The 22,996-nt window shown below is 34.7% G+C and overlaps 1 protein-coding gene and 1 pseudogene across 1 annotated transcript; both read left to right on the top strand.

Annotated features, from left to right (window-relative positions):
• Positions 1–4,291: 4,291 nt before the first annotated feature.
• Positions 4,292–7,602, top strand: LOC110907639. The gene is made up of 3 exons (XM_035983129.1): positions 4,292–4,793; positions 4,865–6,085; positions 6,266–7,602. Exons 1-3 carry the CDS (start codon positions 4,292–4,294, stop codon positions 7,600–7,602), a joined length of 3,060 nt encoding a protein of 1,019 aa, XP_035839022.1.
• A 68-nt stretch (positions 7,603–7,670) lies between these two features.
• On the top strand, positions 7,671–12,247 carry LOC110907638 (annotated as a pseudogene).
• Positions 12,248–22,996: the final 10,749 nt, after the last annotated feature.

Below are 22,996 nucleotides of genomic sequence, written 5' to 3'. Positions count from 1 at the left end.
CAAAGCGAGCGCACCATCCAGACACTTGAAGACATGCTGCGGGCATGTGTAATTGATTTCGGGAAGGGGTGGGAGAAACACTTGCCATTGATAGAGTTCTCCTACAACAACAGCTACCATACAAGTATTAAGGCAGCTCCGTTCGAAGCACTGTACGGACGGAAATGTCGTTCACCTCTCTGCTGGCTTGAGGTGGGTGATAGTCAGATCACAGGCCCTGAGTTTGTGCTTGAAGCGTCAGAAAGCATTGTGCAGATCCGAAACCGTATGGCCGCAGCTCGCGACCGCTAGAAAAGCTACGCTGACAAGCGTAGTAAACCGTTGGAATTTGAAGTTAATGATCGCGTTATGCTAAAGGTCTCACCCTGGAAGGGTGTGGTGTGTTTTGGGAAGCGCGGCAAACTAAACCCCCGTTACGTAGGACCCTTCAAAATTCTGGAACGAATTGGAAAGGTAGCTTACAGGTTGGAATTACCTGCTGAGTTGGGTAATGTTCACGATGTATTTCACGTGTCGTAGTTAAAGAAGTGTTTGGTTGACGAAACACTAGTTGTACCATTTCAAGAGCTGAAAATAGATGACAAGTTACAGTTTGTCGAAGAACCTATTGAGATTATGGATCGGGAAGTTAAAGTGCGTAAGCATAGTCGTATACCCATTGTGAGAGTTCGTTGGAACTCAAGACGTGGTCCGGAGTTCATGTGGGAACGCGAGGACCAGATGGAACGCAAGTATCCACACTTATTTCCCAAAGACAAGACCAAGCCTAGCAATTCTGCATCTCATGTAACTAGTGAATTTCGGGACGAAATTCCCATTCAAGTTGGGGATGATGTGACACCCGCGGAAAACGCACAGTCATCTTGATTAGCATAGCATTGTGTTGCGGATGGCCTATCAAATTTCGGGACGAAATTTCTTTCAAGTTGGGGATGATGTGACAACTCGAGTTTTCGACCTTCACTTTCACATTAAATGCACGTTGACTTTGACTGTTAGTATTTGATTTATTGACTTGTAACTGCACACGTTATGTTATAATGAAACGAATTGTGTTTGCTTGGTTTTGTGTTTGATTGTATATGTATAACATGTGACTTATCAGAAAACTTAGTCTTAAACTGTTAACTCTTGAACAACAACTCGACGAAACACAAGTGTGTTTCGCCAAGCACATCTCAACGAATCAGAATTGTGATTCGCCAAGAACCATTCGACGAAACAAAGCCTGTTTCGTCGGCCCAGTCTCGTCGAAGCCCAGTAAGGGCCCAACACGTTACGTAATTGCATATGTACCGAACTCTCTGTTCATTCGTCACTTTTATCAAAACTACCGAAACCCTAGAACTCCCTTGCTCTGTGACGGCGATCTCGCATACCCGAAGCCCCGAACCGATCTAGTTGCTTCCTTGTTCTTTACGGTTAGTGTTTTTCTATGTGTGAGTGTTTGTTTATATCATCCATTACTGTTCTTGTTTGTAACCATGAAGAATCATGCTAGATTATAACCGTGTTCATGTTTTGGTTGATGATTTTGACTAGGCTATGGTCTATAGTGTTGATTTAGTGTTGCAAAACTTATTGATGTATACGGAATGAATACGCGTTACATGTTATAAATCTGTACATAGTTATACCCTGCTGATTTTGTGTTAAATGGATGATGATGTGCGGTATTGATCGATTTCTATATGATAATGATTCCGTATGTTTCTGGGTAATGATTGTTGTATGAGGATTAGATGATGATTATGTGATCAACGATTGTATGGTTGAACGTTGATAACGGCTGTTAGAATGATTAGGGTTTTCTGTGATGATTGCGTAACTGACATGTTGACGTAGCTGCTGCTTGACGAATCAGAATGTTTGGCGAATTAGGATGTTTGGCGAATTAGGATGTTTGGCGAATTAGGATGTTTGGCGTAATAGAATGTTGACGAATGTGAAGGCTTGACGGAATGGAACTCTTGACGAAACAGGAATGTGTTTCGCCAAGGAATAATCAACGAAATAGAATTTTGATTCGCCAAAGGGTGGTTGACGAAACACAAGTGTTTCGTCAAACATGTGTTTCGCCAGTTATGTGATTCGTCAACTTCTGTTTCGCCAACTTGAATACTTGCACAGTAACCTGATTTAACATTGTTAGAAGTCAACTGAGATATTTAACTGCTGTTAAGTGACACGCATGACTTATATGAATTCGAATGCGTACAATGTGCTACTTGGTGATCATCGATGCATTGTCCTTTGTGATTACACATACGTGCCAACTTTGTGAATACCAACTGATCATATACATATACGTACCGTAGGACTTGACTGATTGTTTGTGAGCACTTACTGTAACATACCGAGCAAATCAGGTGAGTTCATTGCATTTTCTCAAGCATGCGTCCCGGTGGTTTGGGACAACTGGTAAACATTTGGAAGGGAAACCTTGGGTAAACAACTTAATCGGTTTTGGTTATTGAACATGGAATCTATTATCGGATTGCCTGGAGGGCAATGGGGTAATTAGTTGATAGCGCTATTAGGTGGGAGACCTCACACCGGGCCGTAAGGACGGGCGTGAACTAATTATCTGGGTTTCACTATGGTTGTTAAGAGGCACACTCCTCGGTTACGTAAGGGCGTTTTCCCTAGGGTAACTAGCGTGAACAACATAGTGGGTTGCTAAGAGGCACACTCCTCGGTTACGTAAGGGCGTATTCCCTAGGGTAACTAGCATGAGCAACATCGTAACACAACATTGAATCGTATTAACATACATCTGGTAACAAAACACGTTAACAAAACCTTGAACTCACCAGCGTAGTCTGACACACTTGTTTGCATGCTTGTAGGTCGTTAACCTTGGAACATGGACTTGCTATCTGGGAGTGCTGGAGTGGTCATGGATCGAGGCTTTCGGATTATCTTACATTTGATACATTGGTTTTAAGTGTTATTATGAAACATTTGCTAAACGATTTATTACATGCTTCCGCTACACAATATTTTGGGAATTGATATCATGTTGACATTTTATTTTAGTAATTAATGACATGTTTTATTTAAGTATTTACCATTGGTTCAATGTGATTGGTGGCTCGAACTCTGATGCGTAACACGCCTCGCGGGGTTTCCGCAGGTGGAATTTTGGGGGTGTTACAAAACTACAGATGAGGCAATTTACAAAGGAGTTTCAACAGGTATAATCACAATTACTTTATTTATTGAATTAACTAAATAGTATATATTATTTTTATACAAACACATACTTCGTAAAGTAATATTCTTTTTTTCTTCAACTAACTTTACAGATTATTTCGATCATGGTGACCAATGTATTACTTGTGAAGTATGCAATGCTAAATTATGGGATGCTGAAAAAGGAAGGGGAAGAAAAGAGAAAGGAAGAATATGTTATTTCTTATGTTGTGGTTATGGCAAAGTAGAGCTACCAGATTATAAAGATGCTGTCCCAAGTTATAAGAAACTTTTTATGTATAAAGATAAAGAAAGCAAACATTTTTTGAATAATATTCGACGGTATAACTCCATGTTTGCTTTCACGTCAATGGGTGGTAAAGTTGATCCCACTGTTAACAGAGGTAATGGACCATTCTGCTACAGAATTAGTGGAGAGAACTACCACAGCACTGGAAGCCTGCTTCCGGAAGACGGAGATCAACCAAAATTTTGCCAGCTGTACATTTTCGATACTGAAAACGAACTTTTCAACAGACAATCCGTTTTTAGGTAATTATAATAAACTATAAATTTTTTTCCCATCAAAGCTTTCTATAGTATTTTTTTTTTTGTTAATATTGATGTTTTTTGACACTCCGCTATTTTTTAACCAGTCGTTCCAAGGATTCATCTTCCTCAAGTGTGGCTGAACTTGATAGTAAACTGATTGAACATATAAAATGTGTTTTAGATTCCGAAAATCAGTTGGTAAAAGCTTATAGGATGGTTAGAGACTGTTTTCATGAAAACCCTGATCTTAATCTAAAGCTTCGTCTAATTGGTATTAGAGAAAAGGATGGGCGAACGTATAATTTACCAACCTGTGGTGAAGTTGCTGCTCTAATTGTGGGGGATATTGCCAACAGAATCAACAATAGAGATATAGTTATTGAAACGCAGACAGGTACTTTGAAACGAATTAGTGAATTGCATCCTTCATACCTTGCACTTCAATATCCTATTTTGTTCCCTTATGGAGATGATGGTTACAGAATTGACATCCCTCATCGAGGTGTCGTAGACGTAATCAATAAAGAAACGTCCAAATTGTACAATGAGAGAGTTCTTTGCATATCGTGTGCAAGACAGAATTAATCAGTTTTCATTGATTCTAAATTCAAGGAGACTCTTTCAACAATTCTTGGTTGATGCGTATACTATGATTGAGAGCGAAAGGCTTAACTACATACGACTTCAACAAAAGAATCTAAGGTCAGATAGCTATGAAAGTCTATGTGAATTAAGAAATAAGGGCCAGCAAGACATATCTAAGGTTGGAAAACGAATCTTTTTGCCCTCTTCGTTTACCGGTGGCGCTAGATATATGATGCAAAATTATTTAGATGCCATGGCTATCTGTAAGTGGTTTGGTTATCCGGATTTTTTTATAACCATCACGTGCAACCCAAAGTGGCCTGAGGTAAAAAGGTTTCTTAGAGACACAAATCTTAAACCTGAAGATAGGCCCGATATACTGAGCAGATTGTTTAAAATAAAGTTGGATTCAATTTGCAAAGATTTTAAAGAACGCCATCTATTTGGAAAAGTTGCAGCAGGTATTTTATCAAATTGCTTTTTATATACATATTAGATTATTTAAATCTACTAATGATTTCTTTTTGTACAGTTGTTTACACAATCGAGTTTCAAAAGAGAGGATTGCCTCATGCCCACCTATGCTTATTCTTAGAAAATGAATCCAAACTTCCAACGGTAGACCATGTTGATCCATTTATAACTGCAGAAATCCCTGATGAAGATGAAGATGCAGAATTATATGCGCTTGTGAAAGACTATATGATTCATGGTCCATGTGGTAACGCTAATTTAAGTTGTCCATGTATGGTTGACAATAAGTGTTCGAAGGGTTTTCCAAAGAAATTTCAAGATCATACTACACTGGATTCAAATGGATTCCCAATATACAAAAGAAGAGATAATGGTGCTTCAGTAGTAAAAAATGGAATCGACTTAGACAACCGAAGTGTTGTGCCATACAACAAAAAACTTTTGAAACGGTACCAGGCACATATAAATGTTGAGTGGTGCAATCAAGCCGGATCAATTAAATATTTGTTTAAATATATAAATAAAGGCCCTGATAGAGCAACCGTTGCTGTTGTCCAACATGATAATAACAATGAAGAACTAGAACAAGACGAGGTCAAAGAATATTATGATTGTAGGTATCTATCGGCTTGTGAGGCATCTTGGAGGATCTTCGCCTACGATGTGCATTACAGGACTCCTTCTGTTATGAGGCTGCCTTTCCATCTTCCCGGAAAACAACCTGTTGTTTTTGGACCCGACGAGGATATTAATCAAGTCCTTAACAAACCATCTGTCAAAGCTTCAATGTTTCTTTCCTGGATGGAACGTAACAAAGACCCGAATGACACATTGGCCCGTACACTTACATATGTTCAGTTTCCAAGTTGGTATGTATGGAAGCTTGATAAACGTTGTTGGGAACCTAGACAAAGACATAAGTCAATTGGGAGAATTCACGCTGTAAGTCCGTCTCTTGGGGAAGCATATTTTTTAAGAATTCTTCTTAACAAAGTGAAAGGACCAAAATCTTTTGATGATATTAAAACAGTTGATGGTAAGGTATATGATACATTTAGAGATGCATGTTATGCACTCGGTCTTTTGGACGATGACACAGAATACAATGAGGCAATCAAGGAAGCAAATGAAACAGGATCCCCTTCGTATCTTCGTAATTTATTTGCTACTTTGCTATTAACAAATACGTTATCCAGACCAGAGGTTGTATGGGAAAGCACATGGAGATACATGACAGATGACTTTATCTACAGACTTAGAAAATATCATCGAGTTACAGGTAATTCTTTTACACAAAATGTTGTTCTTCTCCCCTTTATTTTTTGTTTTTGGTTGCGATACAAAAAAAAACAATTTCGGTTTAAAGACAACATGGTTTTGTGTTTCATTTATGATATATGGTTTGGTTCATTAAATATTTTTTGATTTCATAATATATATTTTTTTCCATTTTTTACAGCTTTATCAATTCCAGATGAGCAGCTTAAAAACTACGTTTTGAGTGAAGTTGAAAAATTCTTAGCTAGAAACAACTCATCACTCAAAAGATTTGAGACAATGCCGTACCCAGATAATGCTTCTATGTCTGATTCAGACAATCGTTTGATTAACGAGGAGCGTATCTACGACCAAACCAATCTTGAAGTTGAATTTAATAATCAACTTAATTTGCTAACTGAGGAGCAACGGTCAGTTTTCCAACAAATAATCAACGCAATTGATGGTAACAAAGGTGGGGTTTTTTTTGTGTACGGCTATGGTGGGACCGGGAAGACCTTCTTATGGAAGACATTATCTGCGGCAATCAGATCAAAAGGTCAAATTGTATTAAACGTTGCTTCCAGTGGGATCGCGTCATTGTTATTGTCTGGTGGCAGGACCGCGCATTCCAGGTTTCGTATTCCATTGAATCTTACAGAGGATTCAGTTTGTCATATAAAACCTGATGGAGATGTAGCTAGACTACTACACGAAACAAACTTGATTATATGGGATGAAGCGCCTGTGGTCCATAAGCATGCATTCGAAGCGTTGGATAGAACAATGAACGACATTTTCAATATCGACACTTCCAACAGATCAAATATCCGCTTTGGAGGAAAGGTTATTGTTTTAGGAGGCGATTTTAGACAGATCCTTCCTGTTGTTCCAAATGGTGGAAGACAAGAGTTTGTCAATGCCTCAATAAGTTCGTCTTATCTGTGGAATACATGTAAGTTGCTGAGACTAACAAAAAACATGAGGTTAACAGTTGGAAGTTCAGCATCGGACGCTGAAGAAATAAAACAATTTGCAAAATGGCTTTTGGATATAGGTGAGGGAAATGTTGGTGGTCCAAATGATGGAGAAACATCAATTGAAATACCAAGCGACCTTCTGATCACTGATACATCGGACCCCATTTCAACTTTAATTGATTTTGTGTATCCTTCAATTCTTGAAAACTTCAACAATCAGAATTATTTCAGTGAGAGGGCTATACTTGCACCTAAGAACGAGGTTGTGCATGAAATTAATGATCGGTTGTTGTCACTATTCCCAGGCGAAGAACGAGAATATCTTAGTTCAGACAGTCTTTGTCAGTCTGAAAATCCAAACGCTACACAACAAAAACTATACTCTCCTGATGTGCTTAACGGTCTTAAAGTATCCGGCTTACCTAATCATAGGCTAGCACTAAAAGTAGGCGTGCCGGTGATGCTATTACGTAACATTGACCAACAAAATGGTCTTTGCAATGGTACACGACTACAAGTCAAAAAAGCACTCGCACTTATATACCAAGGATTAATTTGATACCTTCTGATAAAAAAATTCCTTTTGAGTTTCAAAGGAGACAATTTCTGTTGGCTGTTTGTTTCGCAATGACTATTAACAAGAGTCAGGGACAATCACTGTCTAGAGTTGGTCTGTATCTGAAACAGCCAGTTTTCACCCATGGTCAGCTGTATGTTGCTTTATCGAGAGTTAAAACCAGACAAGGAGTTAAACTTCTGATTCTGGACAATGACGGCAAACCTACTAATAAAACGACAAATGTAGTTTACAAAGAAGTATTTCGTGACTTGTGATATCCATGTACTCATTCATCGTTCGATCATTCATTCCATGTAACTGTTCCCTAAAAATCATAATAACATTTTTTTGAAGTCATTTAATGTTTATTTTTTGTTGTTTTTTATTCAATTTTGTTAATGTAATAAAAAACATGTATACTCATACACATACTTAAATATTAACCTAAAATTATACATAAATAAACAGTACGTTCACTTATAATTCGCTATCCATTATCTTTCATAAACACAATATTACACAAATTTGCATCATCATGTATCTCGAGATATTACATTATTTGTCTCATTGTAGTTTACTAATTTACTTTTAGTTGAAAGGTTATTTAATTCAAACGATTACTTCAATAAATTAAAGTTATTCATTTGTGTTTTAGTCCACCCGCGAACCTCGCGGGTTCTTAAACTAGTGAACCAATAAATGAATAAGGTAACATCAAAGTGTTGACATTGTTGAATTGCAAGGATACACCGAAATGAAATACAACCGACCCTCGTGTATCATCGTCTTAATACATCTATAATATACTATATTAAGAGAACTGGGTTTTCTACCCTTTTCGTAATTTTGCCTAGGTACAAATCTTGAAGCAACATGTACAAATGAAACAAGCCATTTTATAGGGAGAAAACTTGGACATTCTCCAAAGTTTTAAGACACTTTGAGGGCAATCTAGACATTTCCCCCATGTAATCCATGCCCACTTATGTCTTCCATTAATTGAATTAAATTAAAGAATTAAATAAAAGTTTTATAATAACTAAAGGAATTAATTGACTAAATTAAAGATTAGATATGCAACATTTAAGATTTTTAATATTTAATTTAATAGTATGTATAAATATAAATAATCTATACTTCTATAAAAATAATAATGATTAAATATAAACAGACATAATCAACGTTATTATGAATTTAAGTTTATTATATCTTAAGTAAAGCAATCAATCACTAACTAATAATATCTTATATATTTAATAGTTAATATTTTATAAAGACAATTCTATATTTAATTCTATATTTCACTTGGAAATAAATATACAAAACTATCATACGAGATTATGCAAAGTTTTCTAAATTAAATTGAATCTCATAATAGATAAGTGGTGCAGCTTATGCCAACCATCATTACTTGATTATTTAGTTTTTATTAATTTACTTTAATGGTTTTTTAATAGTTTTAAACATTATTTAATATCTTAATTGTAAATAAAAGTGCTTATATTTTTATAAACGTACTTCTCCATAGATCAATTTATCTTTTTATAATTTTTAGACCAAAGAGTAGTGGGCTATTTGAAAGTTAGGAAATGCATTTCAAAGCCATCAATAGATAACCTTTGTCAATAATTGAATTGGAGAATCAATACAAACTTTTATATATTCAATGTTTAGTTATTAGTCTTATTACTCACTACTGTTACAAAGTAAAAAATTTAACTTGAAAATAAATATACAAAACTATCATACGAGAATATTATATGAAGTTTTCTAAATTAAATTGAATCTCATAATGGTTAACCGTTACAGCTTATCATTTTCCTTACTTTAATTGTATAACTCTTGTAACCGATGAATAATTGATTCGATTTTTAATGTAATTGATGGCTTGTGATTAACTACGTTAAAACTTAATCATCCCGAATGATATATATATATATATAGGATAATGCTAGATAAAAAACCCTAAAATTCTTAGAAAACTCTGGAAACCCAAATGGGAAGCCATTTTTACCCAACCTCCCGACATTTTTTTTTTTGAAAAAAATTACACATGTAATATACATGTTTTAGAGTGTTTTGGGCCAAAAAAAAACAAAAAAGCGCCGAAGGGATTTTTTTAAAAAAAATAAACAAATTTCAGCTCCTAACACGTGTTAAGCAAAAAAAACATAATTTCGCAGAAAATTGCTGAAACTTGTTTTTTTTTTTTAAAATATCCCTTCGGCGCTTTTTTGATTTTTTTGGCCCAAAAGTCTTAAAAACATGTATATTACATGTGTTATTTTTTTCAAAAAAAAATGTCGGGAGCTTGGGTTTTCTCGGGTTTTTTATATATATAGGGTTTTCTATCTAGCCCTACCCTATATATATATATATATATATATATATATATATATATATATATATATATATATATATATATATATATATATATATATATATATATAGGGGAAGGTTCATTTGAGAAGAAATTTAATGTGAGAAGAAAAAAGAAGAGAGGGCATATTAGTAAAATGCTATTTCATTTATAACTCATATCATTAATTTTTCTCTCTTTAATTAATTAGTCAACTAATCATTAATTATCCTACATATAATCTACAAAACCTACACATATCAAAATTTTCTTACATATACCCTACACATTATAGAATTTTATCTTACACAGTCGAAATTTATCCTACACACCTCAAAATATATCCTACACAACTCATAATTTATCATACACAACTAGTAGTTTATTCTACACTTTAAATTAAGTTGTTTTTTTTAATTTGGAAAAAGTATATATTTTGAAAAGGAGTTACAAATTTAATTTAGCTAGTTATTAAAGGGGAAGAATACAAATTAATGATTTATGTAAGTTTACCAATATACCCTTACATTAAAATTAAACACAAATATTAAATGAAGTAAAATAAAGCATTCTTATTGATTGAAACTTCTTCTTTTTTCTTCTTACAAAAAAATTCTTTTCATTTGAACCCTCCACTATATATATATATATATATATATATATATATATATATATATATATATATATATATATATATATATAGGGAGCCGCTAAAATGAAAACCACTCCCAGTTGTAAGAACCATGAGAACTACTCTCCCCCAATCAGATTATGCCAACTTAAAGGGTATTTTAGTCATTTACACCAAATGTCAGATCTCTGCTCTCTCTCTCCATTTAAATCACCTGACTTTTTAAATCTCCTCTCTCATCTCTCATCTCTCATCTCTTCCTTTTTCTATATTCAAAGTTCCATTCAAAGATCCAGACCACAACAAACACCCCATGAAACCACAACAAACACCCCATGAAACGCTCAACGAGGACAGTAGAGAGACAGAGAGAGACGGCAGAGGTAGGTGGACGACGGCGATCGAGGGGATTTTCCGGCGACCCGCCTGAGAAGATGACGATGGTGAGCGACGGTTAGTTGACAAGATCGAGGGGGTTTTCCGACGAAGCACAACCCTTTACCTGTTTTACTACACTTTACCGGAACCGGTTTGGGAATTGAGCCTGGTTTTAGGATACAGAAAATGTTTTCCACAAACAAACCCTCTTATGTTTGTTTTTGTATGATCTGCTTCTGCATTTTAGTTTTTGTTTTTGGCTTCATGTTCGGACTATTTCTACTAGGAACAAGCTATGGCTTCTGTTGCTCACCTTCATCACTCCCCTCTCTCCGGAAACAACCTTTGCCATTCGCGTATTCCTGGCCTTCAGTAACCAACCCTTACCTGCAAAAACCTTGTCGGTTTTACCGCTTTGCCTCTATGATTTAAGCCAATTGATATACTATCTATTCGACAACCGATTCCCTGTACCGGTGGTGGAGGTGGTAGTGCTGGTGTTGGCAATGGAAGCTGTGGCGGAGGGGGAGGTAATGGTGGTGATAGTTGCCCGGACAAAGGGGGGAAATTCGACGACAATTCATCGGTAGACAGTTTGGGGCCATTTGGGGCTTTACTTAGTGGTTGGAGATCAAGGGTTGCTGCTGATCCCCAATTTGCATTCAAGGTGTTAATGGAGGAAGTTGTGGGTGTGAGTGCAACCGTGTTTGGTGACATGGCAACGAGTCCAAATTTCGGTCTAAACGAGCCTGATTTCGTGTTTTCGACACTAGTCGTAGGATCAATTTTGAATTTTACCCTTTTGTATCTATTAGCACCCACCATGTCATATGGATCAACAACCCTCCCTTTCATATTCGCCAATTCGCCAAACAAGCCACATGTTTGAGCCCGGTGCATATAGTGCGGTGAACCGGCTAGGGACATTTGTGTACAAAGGAATATTGTTTGCAGCAGTGGGGTTTGCTGCTGGTTTAGTTGGGACCGCGTTGTCCAATGGGATGATCAAAATAAGGAAGAAAATGGACCCCGGGTTCGAGTCACCTAACAAGGCTCCACCTACTGTATTGAATGCGGTCACATGGGCGATTCCTATGGGTTTAAGTGCTAATTTAAGGCACCAAAGCCTGAATGGGATCGAGTTTTTGTTGGCGAAGGGGTTGCGGCGGTTGTTGTTTAAGAGCTCCGTGTTCGGGTTGAGACTGGCGAACAACGTTCTTGGTGGAATGAATTTTGTGATGTTGGCACGGGTGACCGGATCGCAAAGCGCTGCTTAGTGGTGAACACAAGGTTGCCGATGAATAGGTTTCGAATGAGCTAGAGCTGAGCTTAAACCTAAACTCAAACTCAAGGAAAGTGGTAGCCTGTTTTAGTTATAGAGGGTGTAAATTAATTGGAATTGATATGTTTCAAACAATTTAATGCTGAATTCTATCTGGTCCTTTCCAAACAAATGAAACGTTAAATATCATGAAAAAGCATGAGAACGAATAAAAACAACAATTAAAACCATTTTTTTATAATATAAACCTCGTTATGATTATAATTATAATACATATTAAAACTAGGTTAGTGGTTCCGACGGAGGCGGAGGTGACTTTTTCACCGATGATGCCCGGCGACTTGAGGTTGGCAGATGAATTTGATTTTTGCGTTTGATTTTTCTGATTGTCCCCGCTTTCCTCCGCTGATTTGTTTTGGTGGTTTGTTTTGATCTTGATAATTGATTGCATTTAGTTGTTTGTTTACTGCGGTGTTCTAGATTCGAACCTTAGAGTGGGTTGAGTTGGCAGTGATTTGTAAAAACAAAAGTTATACCGTAAACTTTTTAACGTAAAATGTAAACTTTTTAACGTAAAAACGTTAAACGTAAAATGTAAAAAGTTTTACGTAAAACGTTAAAAGGTTTACGCAACAGTAAAAAGTTTTACGTAAAAAGTTTTACGTAAATCGTAAAACATAAAACGTAAAAAGTGTTATGTAAAAACGTAAAACGTAAAAAGTAAAACATAAAACGTAAACAAATAAAACATAAAAAACCGGCGCGTAAAACATAAAAACGTTAAAAATGTTGAGGTAAAAAACCGGCACGTAAATCGTAAAAAAACGTTAACGTAAAAAACCGGCGCGTAAAACGTAACAAAACCGGCGCGTTAAAACGTAAACTTTTTTATCGTAAAACGTAAACTTTTTGACGTAAAACGTAAAAAAACGGCGCGTTAAAACGTAAAAAATTTAACGTAAAACGTAAAAAAAACGGCGCGTTAAAACGTAAAAAAATTAACGTAAAAAAACGGCGATTTTCTGTTGCGTTCGGTTTTGCTTAAAAACGTTTTTGTAAAAAAAAATTAAACCGTAAATTGTTAACGTAAAACGTAAACTTTTTATCGTAAAAACGTGAAGCGTAAAAAGTGTTACGTAAATTTTTTCGTAAGTTTTACGTAAAACGTAAAACGTAAAAAGTTTTTCGTAAGTTTTTCGTAAATTTTTTACGTAAGTTTTACGTAAACTTTTTCGTAAGTTTTTCGTAAAACGTAAAAAGTTTTACGTAAAACGTAAAACGTAAAAAGTTTAACGTAAAACGTGAAAATTTTAACGTAAAACGTAAAAACTTTTACGTAAAACGTAAAAAGTTTAAAATTTTAATGTAAAATGTAAAAAATTTACGTAAAACGTAAAAAGTTTTACGTAAAACGTAAAAAGTTTTTCGTAAAACGTAAAAAGTTTTACGTAAAACGTAAAAACTTTTACGTAAAACGTAAAACGTAAAAACTTTTACGTAAAACGTAAAAAGTTTAAATTTTTAACGCAAAACGTAAAAAGTGTACAAAAAGGGGCGCGTTAAAAAAAGTGAAAAAAACAGCGCGTTTAAAACGGCATGTAAAAAAACGACGCATTAAAAAACGTGTAGAAACGGCGCGTTTTAAAAAACGACGCTTGAAAAAACGGCGCGTAAAAACGCGTAAAAAAACGGCGCGTTAAAAAACTTCGGAAAAAACGGCGTGTAAAAAAATTTGCGCGTTAAAAAACGTGGAAAAAACGGCGCGTAAAAAACGTGTAAAAAACCGCGCGTTAAAAAAACGCCGACTGAGAAAAACGACGACTTAAAAAAACGGCGCGTAAAAAACGGCGTTAAAAAACGGCGCGTTAAAAAAACGCCGATTGAGAAAAACGACGGCTTTAAAAAACGGCGCGTGAAAAACGGCGCGTAAAAAACGGCGCGTGAAAAACGTCGCGTGAAAAACGGCGCGTAAAAAACGGCGTTAAAAAACGGCGCGTTAAAAAACGGCGTTAAAAAACGGCGCGTTAAAAAATCGGTGCGTTAAAAACGGCGCATTAAAAACGCCGATTGAGAACGGCGCGTTAACAAACGGCGTGAAAAAACGGCGCGTTAAAAAAACGGCGCGTTAAAAACGCCGATTGAGAACGGCGCGTTAAAAAACGGCGCGTTAAAAAATCGGCGCGTTAAAAACGCCGATTGAGAACGGAGCGTTAAAAAACGGCGCGTTAAAAATGGCGCGTTAAAAAAACGGCGCGTTAAAAACGCCGATTGAGAACGGCGCGTTAAAAAACGGCGTTAAAAAACGGCGCGTTAGAAACGGCGTGTTAAAAAACGCCGATTGAGAAAAACGACGCCTTAAAAAAACGGCGCGTAAAAACGGCGCGTAAAAAACGGCGTTAAAAAACAGCGTTAAAACGGCGCGTTACGCTTGAAAAACGGCGCGTAAAAAAACGGCGCGTTAAAAAACGGCGCGTCAAAAAAACGTAAAAAGTTTAACGTAAAACTTAAATTGTAAAAAGTATAAAAATCTTTTAAAAAAAATTTAAATTTAAAAATGTTTTTAATAAAGAAATTGTGTTTAAAAAATAAAAGTAATAAAAAGTAATTAATGAATAGGAAAAAAAAGGTAATTTAAAATTAATATATATAAAAAGACAAAATAGAGTTATTTTACTTAAATACCCTTTTGTATTATAATATTAAAGACATAATAAGACAAAAAACTTTTAATATTAATATTAACTACTTTTAATCACATCCATCCATCTAGTTGATCTAAGGGCTATAAAGTGGTTCTCATGGTTTTTACAACTAGAGGTGGTTTTCATTTTAGCGATCCCCTATATATTTATATATATAGCCATATCTCTGTAATTGTTATACAAATTTGAAATCCATGAACCTCACCCCATATTTCTTTAGAATTGATCTCCTTCACTACTCTCTGTCCATCTTTCTATGTGAAGCCCCCAAGAACCACATGATGTGAACATGTAATCGTAAGGTTTGTTTCTTCTGTTCGGGACATTCGTTGCATTTCTTTGTCTCGATTCTCGCCTTTCACCTGGTCAGTGTTCAGCCACCACTGCAACTATGGCTCAACGGAACAACCACCGCGGGTCCATTTCGAAACAATTATGAACTTTTGGTTTAGTGTCTTTTGGAATTTTACATTTTGGACTTTGGCAATGGATTTGGATGGTAGTATCCACCGACCCATTTTATGTAATTAAGGTTTATTATCAAAAGTATATTTTGTTATTAAACTATTATCTTTTTGAACACAAAGATAAATGTAGATTCACATGGTCAGTTAGACAAGATCTAATTGTATTTATGTATGGATTCCAAAAGCCTAAAATTATAAAAGTGATATTTATGTATAGCTCTACAAAATAAATATTTAAAAAGGAATAAAACCAACATAAAATAACTAACTTAAAGTAATTTCTTCTTTCTTCACCATTGTACCCATTTGTTTCCTTCACAATTAATAACTGTCAAGAATATATATTAACTTTACAAAATTTAATAGGCTCAATTAAACATTCTTTTCAAATATTGATATCCGATGTTTATTTTTTCTGTTGTGTAACACCGAGCGAGGATCATCGGCAATCATCGAAACCGGCATCAATGACTCACATTGGCTTCCTAAGACTATAAATGACTCACTAGGTTAGAATCTCATGTTTTATAATTAATTTGGTTTTCGTTATGGTTAAAGCTCAAAGCTAAACCGAAACGAATCACAATGCAATGTGCAACCCCTAAAATCACCAATCTAAGTGTTGTGCTCCCGCTGCATCGCGCGGGCACCCACTATCAATTATATAGAGATTTTCCTAACCCCAACCCTAAAGATGATGTTCATATCCAGTAGTTGAACTATTTATATACGCATCAAGTTTTTTGTATTATATATGCTTATATACAGTCAAGTCAATTTAAATGGACATGTTATTATTGATTCAAATATGCATGCTTAAAAGTGTTGGTGATTTTAGTTTAATTAATTTCATTTTAGTATAATAAAAGGTGTGGTCCGTGTGGGGTGCGTGCTTGGCGTGGGTTCAAAGGGAAAACGCACAGGGCCCAAGGGACAAAAGTTCATAGTAGGAAGCAGGAACTAATAATCACTGGAAATTATTCTCTTAGTATTAACCGGTGATGTTAGTAGTAACCACGAATAATAGTAACTTTGGTTATCAACTTTAATTACCCTGATGACCCGAATTGATACCGTCTGAAACATAGGTACCAATGTTTGTTTTTTTATGGTTTTGATCCATGTAAAACCGGTGTTGATTGTTATATCAAATGCGTGTATATCGAAACGATACCAGTCAAAAGCCTGCCACGAAACACAGGGATTATAATTAAATCTGATAAGTCTGGACACCCGCTGCAACGCGCGGGCCTTCCCACTAGTAATTGCATTAAGACTATTTGAATGTTGTGTCAAATGAAAAGCATAAATAGTTCCGCATGAAACGACTGATAGTAATTAGCACAAGCTACAAGTTCATACCGACGCCGCAAGGTGTCGTAAAGATTGAAATAGCTTAATAATTACGATGATCGAACAAATTCACCGTTTCCATAATCAACTGAAAGTTATAATGAAGAAAATTTCAAATAAATATTATAGGTTTTTCAATTGATGATGAATAGACCAAATGAAAATTATAGAATTTTTTTTTACCAATGATGAAAGAATCTTTTGAGGTACACGGAATATAATACGAATTTGTGTACTCTTATCTTAACACATAATTGTATTAAGACTGTTTTAAGATAATGAACCAACAGAAATTAAATAAATAAATCCGTACATCAGGGATTAAAATGAGATTAGCTCAAGTTTCAAGAAAATGAAAACGCCACTACAAGGTGTCGTAGTGATCGAAATAATAATAGCGGTGACTGAATGAGTTCACCATGCTTGAAACCAAATGAAAATTCAACGAAGTAAATCCGAATGTTTGTTTCAAAAAATCTAGTAGGATTTTCAATTGAAATTGAAACAATTGAATAATGTTTTTTCGATTGAAGATGATAAAGCAATAATATCACGAAAGGCTTGATTGATGTTGTAAGAACCATTAAGAGATACACTGAAATATGACAAAAATTTGTGTATCATTCTCTTAGCACACGATTGTGTTAAGATTGTTTTTATAGGATAAACCAACAAAGCGGATTCAATATAAATAAATAAATAAATAAATAATTAAATTCGTATATGATGTATGCAAACGAGATTAACGCAAGCTTCAAATTTGGGAAAACGTCACCACAAGGTGATCGTGATCAAAGAAACAATTTAATGAAGTCGAGGACCAAACAAGCCTGTTATGGTTCAAAACAAATGAAGTGCTTGTTGGTACTATTTTGAATATGATAGGGACCTTGAATTGAATATGTATTGCGAGCAAGTTCAAACAGTTGAACTTGGTTTAAACAAAATGAGTTCATGTATTAATAAGAAAGTTCTGACATGGTCACAATGAAAACCATGTATGCCAAAGAAAATTGAGTTTTTCAAGAAATTCCTTGACTCGATATCAAAGAGTTATTGTTTTGCAAGAAACGCGGTTTACAATGCAAAGATCAAGTATAGCGAAACGATATTTGAGTTTTGATAAAACAACAAATTAGAATGAAGCCCTCCAGTGGTCTTCATAAATCAAATGAATCACATGCGCAACAATAGTGCATGTGTAATGTGTGGATTTACCAAGAAATGAAGCAGATCAATATTCGCTACTATGAAAGAAATCCTCATGGTATGATGACCATTAAGGGGAAGTAGCAATGCAAAAGTCTATTTACAGAGGTCAGAATTTTAACAAAAGAAATTTAAGAATTTTATCTGGGATTTTGTGTGATAACCGTTGTTTAAATGACATTACCAAGGAATGTCGAATGAAATAGGGGATTGTAAAGGTATGTGACTTCTTTTCCAGTGTCAAGAATTGGATTAGACTATGCGCCGATTGTTGTGAAATCTTGTTCTATCGTACCTCAGCAAGCTTCATGTCATTTGTAGGATCATGTGGCAAAATGCTGCTTTTTTTTATTAGTAGCTTTTCTACTGACGGGATTCGCATTGGTGTCGTCGTGCCCAATTATATTTTTCAAAGGTCTTGCCTTGAAAGTCGTGTGTGATATACTTCAACGTCTGTGGACGTATAATTTACGTTTTCATGTGTTTTCTTGTGCACTAGCACAATTTTACATGCTTCTTACTTGTGTTAATAGTCTATGGTAATGCATTGGAAATTTTTATACTTTTGATGGTGTCCCAACTTAAAGGGTTTCCATCGTTTATTTTGTCGCACGAGTTACGAGACAGATGATCAAACGAAATAATGTTTGATATCGGAATTATAGATATATGCAAGAGATTTCTGATAAAGAAATTTAGAATTATTATTGACACATATGCTTGTGTTTTATTCTTAATTATCAATCGTTATGGTTTTTGGAATTTCTTATAGATATACATATCTATATAATCATATATTTCACATGCTGTAATATACATACCTTTTATAAGGTTAATGTATTTAACAGATACATATTTCTAAAAACAAGTCAAATATCAGATCATGGTACTATTTAGGGAAATTTGTCACTTGTTTGGCATATTATACTCCTTCTTACCCGGTTCTCGCCGGAGAGGTAATTATTATGTTTCCCATAAATAGTATATTTTCAAGATTTTAAAAGTGCCTCTTTTATTAAGGCTTTCATCCAGAATCAAGGAAATTTGTATTCCCCTAACATATCTTATTCTAGACCAAGTAGTATCAATAAACAAGAATTAGCAGCAATTAAGTGTTATTGCTTATTTATCGTACCTTGCAATGTTCTAATTATCATTCTTACGGCATACCCATACCCATCACCCTTTATTTGCACAAGTATTTAGCTTATCTCAAAGCTTATACTAAGGCATCTTTTCTTAAGTTCAAGTCTAAATGCTATCATGTGTGCTACCAGTTAATAGCAATTTCCTAACTCTTTTATTTAAGCTTAGATATTATTATCACAACACCTATTGGCTTAAATCAGTGGCTCTGATACCACCTTCTGTCACGACCCCCGACCCCACCCTGGACGGAATCGGGAGCCGCGAGCAGCCAAGTGGTACCGGTGGTTATTTTGAAAAGTAGTGCAGCGGAAATTTCATCAGGACCGTGAGTTAGGAAAAATATCAGAGTTTAGAAAACACCGGATTTTATTTATTAAATAGATGGGACAAAATGATGTTTGGAAAGTTAGCTTTAATATGGGATAACCCGATTACATAAAACAATTTTCCTTAATTTAATTTAATTGACAAATCAAGCCACTTCTGTAAGCCTTTTTGGGTGCCGTATCCAACTCTTACTCCAATCTACCTGAAACGCGTTTTAAAAAGGTTTTGTCAGCAGGAAATACTAAGTGAGTTCATTCAGGTTTTATAAAAATATATTTGTTATAATTTACAGCATTAAGAGTTTTTATATTTGCTTCTTTAAGATTGGCAAAAACTTAATCACTGCAAAGTATAACTAGAAAACAGTGTTATAAGTTACAGTATTAAGAGCGATTACAATGTTTATATCTATCAACCGTCTACCCACGGTATTTGTCACTCGACCACCTATTGGCTATCTCGTTGTCCAATGGTGTCTGTGACTATGGTCATATCACCCCTTGGCTAACCCGTTGTCCAATGGTGACGGTTATCAAGTAATGTATACAAAACCCCACATACCGGCTGTAACTTGGTGATTACAAAGACTTAATCCCTGTAATTATAACTTTGAAAATAGGGTTTTGGAAATAATTTGATAAAAAGAGAATGACTCACAGTATAAGCATGATTTAGCAAGCTTCTTGATTCTATTCCTTCTGATAATTAAGCGTATACTTTATTGTTCTGAATCTTCTGATGATTTAACAGCTTGTTTGATTGTAAGTGTGTAGTTGGGAGTATTCTGGTAGTTAAACATATAGATTAACAGAATGGAATACGTATTTGTGTAAAACCCAAATCAAACCTTAACGGTAGTCACGAGATTCGAACCTTAACAAAATTCACAAAGTATAGCACTTTGGATTCCGTTTACCGAAATTCACAAAGTACAGCACTTTGGCATTTATTAGATGGTTCCTGAATCGATCGGACAGAACATCGCATCGGTGATTATTGGTTAGAACACTAACGTATAGAGAGAAGAATAGAAGAAATGAACAAGGAAATGAATTCCTAAGCTTCCTATTTATAGGTAAGAAGTATGAAACTTCTAGGAAGTTTCCTATAGCTTTTCTAGGAAGCTAGCTATACATTTTCTAGGAAGCTTCCTACCCACATATATCTATCCTCTTACACCTTCCTAGCACCTTCCTTTTGATATTATCTATTATATATATATATATAATATATATATATATATAATCCTATATAGGGTAGGGTTCCAGCGTGAACCTAATCACTGCGTGAACTAATCTGGACCATTGATTTCCTTTTTAGTTGTTAAGGGTATGATTGTAATTATATAAAAAATTAGATTTAAATCATTATTTTAATAATTGAATTAAGTTACATCTTTCCTATTTTAAATTCATTATCCACATTATCTTTTATTTCATTTTTATTTTTTAGATTTCACCACCAGAATTCGGATTATGATTTTTAAGATTCACGTAACCTTCATATTTCAACGGTATACACATGTGTACTTTGATATGAATTGAACAGTACACATGTGTACTCAGCATGGTACATATGTGTAATTAGCTACATAATACATACATATAAACAAAACTTGTAAACCTATTTTATATTAAGCAAATAACAATTTCCATAATGTTTGCCAAACCAAAAAAAAACATACAATTACAAGTTCAAGTTTCGTGAAAACAATAAACGCAACATAATCGGAAAAATAAAAAAAGACATAGTCTTTTACAACTATTCGCCGCGTTGTATGCTGAATCATCCTTATCGACCAAGCAAACAAACATACGTGAATCATCCTTATCGACCTCATACGTGAATCATCCTTATCGACCTTCCATCTCCACTTTCCTCGTTTACGACGTCTCCTATAATAACATAAAAAACTCAGCAATTAGTATGTTGCATAATTCACAAGTGTACATCAACAACTTTACACATTCAATACACAAAAAAATATGAGATATCACAAAAACAAACGCTATACACATGTGTACATCGCATTAAAAACATAGCAAAACCAGAATACACATGTGTACAACGCTTTAAAAACAGAGCAAACTCAGAATACACATGTGTACAGCGCCTTAAAAAAAGTTGATTATGTCTTTGCAAACAGGTAAATCTAACAGCATGATTATGTCTTTTTTATTAACAAAAATAAATAAATAAAATCTAAATTTAAAAAAAAATAATAATATTAATAATAATTACCATCCATGTTCCATCTTCCATCTGAGGAAACATAACCTTTTTTAATTGAAAGGTTAAGATCTGTAAGAACTTGAACAGCCTCAAGAAGAATTCCATCGTTTCTTGCACTGTCAATCTGAAATCAAAAAAAATTAATTAATTATTAATTATATAAATATAAATTTATATAATACACATAAATTAACTTTAAAAAAAATATATAGAAAATTACCATGATGCGTGTTGCGTCTGCACATCCAGCATTATCAATCATGACCCTAACGAAGAAAAATTATACAGACAAGTCAACAAAAGCACGAAATTCAAACTTTGAAGTTTTGAAGATGAAAATTGGGGCAAACGAATTAGTCAAAATTGAATCGCTTAAGAAATTTCTGGAAATCGGTTTAAATGGATCTGCGAAGAACACCATCCGGAATGGTTTCGAAACGAAAAAATGAGTTGAAAACTTACAGATCTGGTGTTATCACGGGTTGTGAGAGTTCGTCGATACCCTAAAACCTCGCCGCCGCTGTCGGCACTCCTCTCCGCCGCGAGCCACTTCACCCCTGTCGTCATCCATCACAATCACAGCACCACCGATTCCGGCACAAAATTCAATCTTATTGGATCTTTCTGGTACGATTCCGGCGAGCTCGGTGGCGGTGGTGCCGTAACCGTGGTTGGTGGCGACGCCGCACTGCCAGTGCCAGGGGTCTAGATCGATAGGTTTTCATCACAAGCTTCAACAAGTTATTACTTTGTCTCAATATAGAATAAAATATTTTCTTATAAAACTGTGCTTAAAATAGATGAATTCAAGTAATTATTAGATATAGTAATAGCATTGGTTTTGGTACGTATTTAATATAATGGAAAGAATTTAGGTTTCTTTTTTTGAATTATTTTGATTGCGTAATTACGGTTATACCCTTTTGTATTTAATTAAATTAAAAAAAATTAACCAAATAATTACCATCATGCCACTCATTTAAATCTTAAGATCATATAAATTAACGGCCAAGATTAGTTCACGCAGTTCACGCTGGAGAAATTGTTCACGTTTGAACCTAATCCTATATATATATATATATATATATATATATATATATATATATATATATATATATATATATTCTTCATGTATATCTATTTAGGTGTTTAATAAATTTTACTTAGCTGATTAATTAATCTTACTTGGCTTAATTAATCTTGCTTAATCTTAATTAATCTAGCTTAGCTTAATTAATCTTGCTTAGCTTAGCTTAATTAATCTTGCTTAACTAATTAATTAATCATACTTAACTTAATTAACAG

The sequence above is a fragment of the Helianthus annuus genome, chromosome 14, assembly GCF_002127325.2.
Source record: "Helianthus annuus cultivar XRQ/B chromosome 14, HanXRQr2.0-SUNRISE, whole genome shotgun sequence".
Classification (NCBI taxonomy): Eukaryota; Viridiplantae; Streptophyta; class Magnoliopsida; order Asterales; family Asteraceae; genus Helianthus; species Helianthus annuus.
The sequence above is the reverse complement of the archived record's forward strand: the minus strand, read 5'-3'. Positions and strand labels throughout refer to the sequence as shown.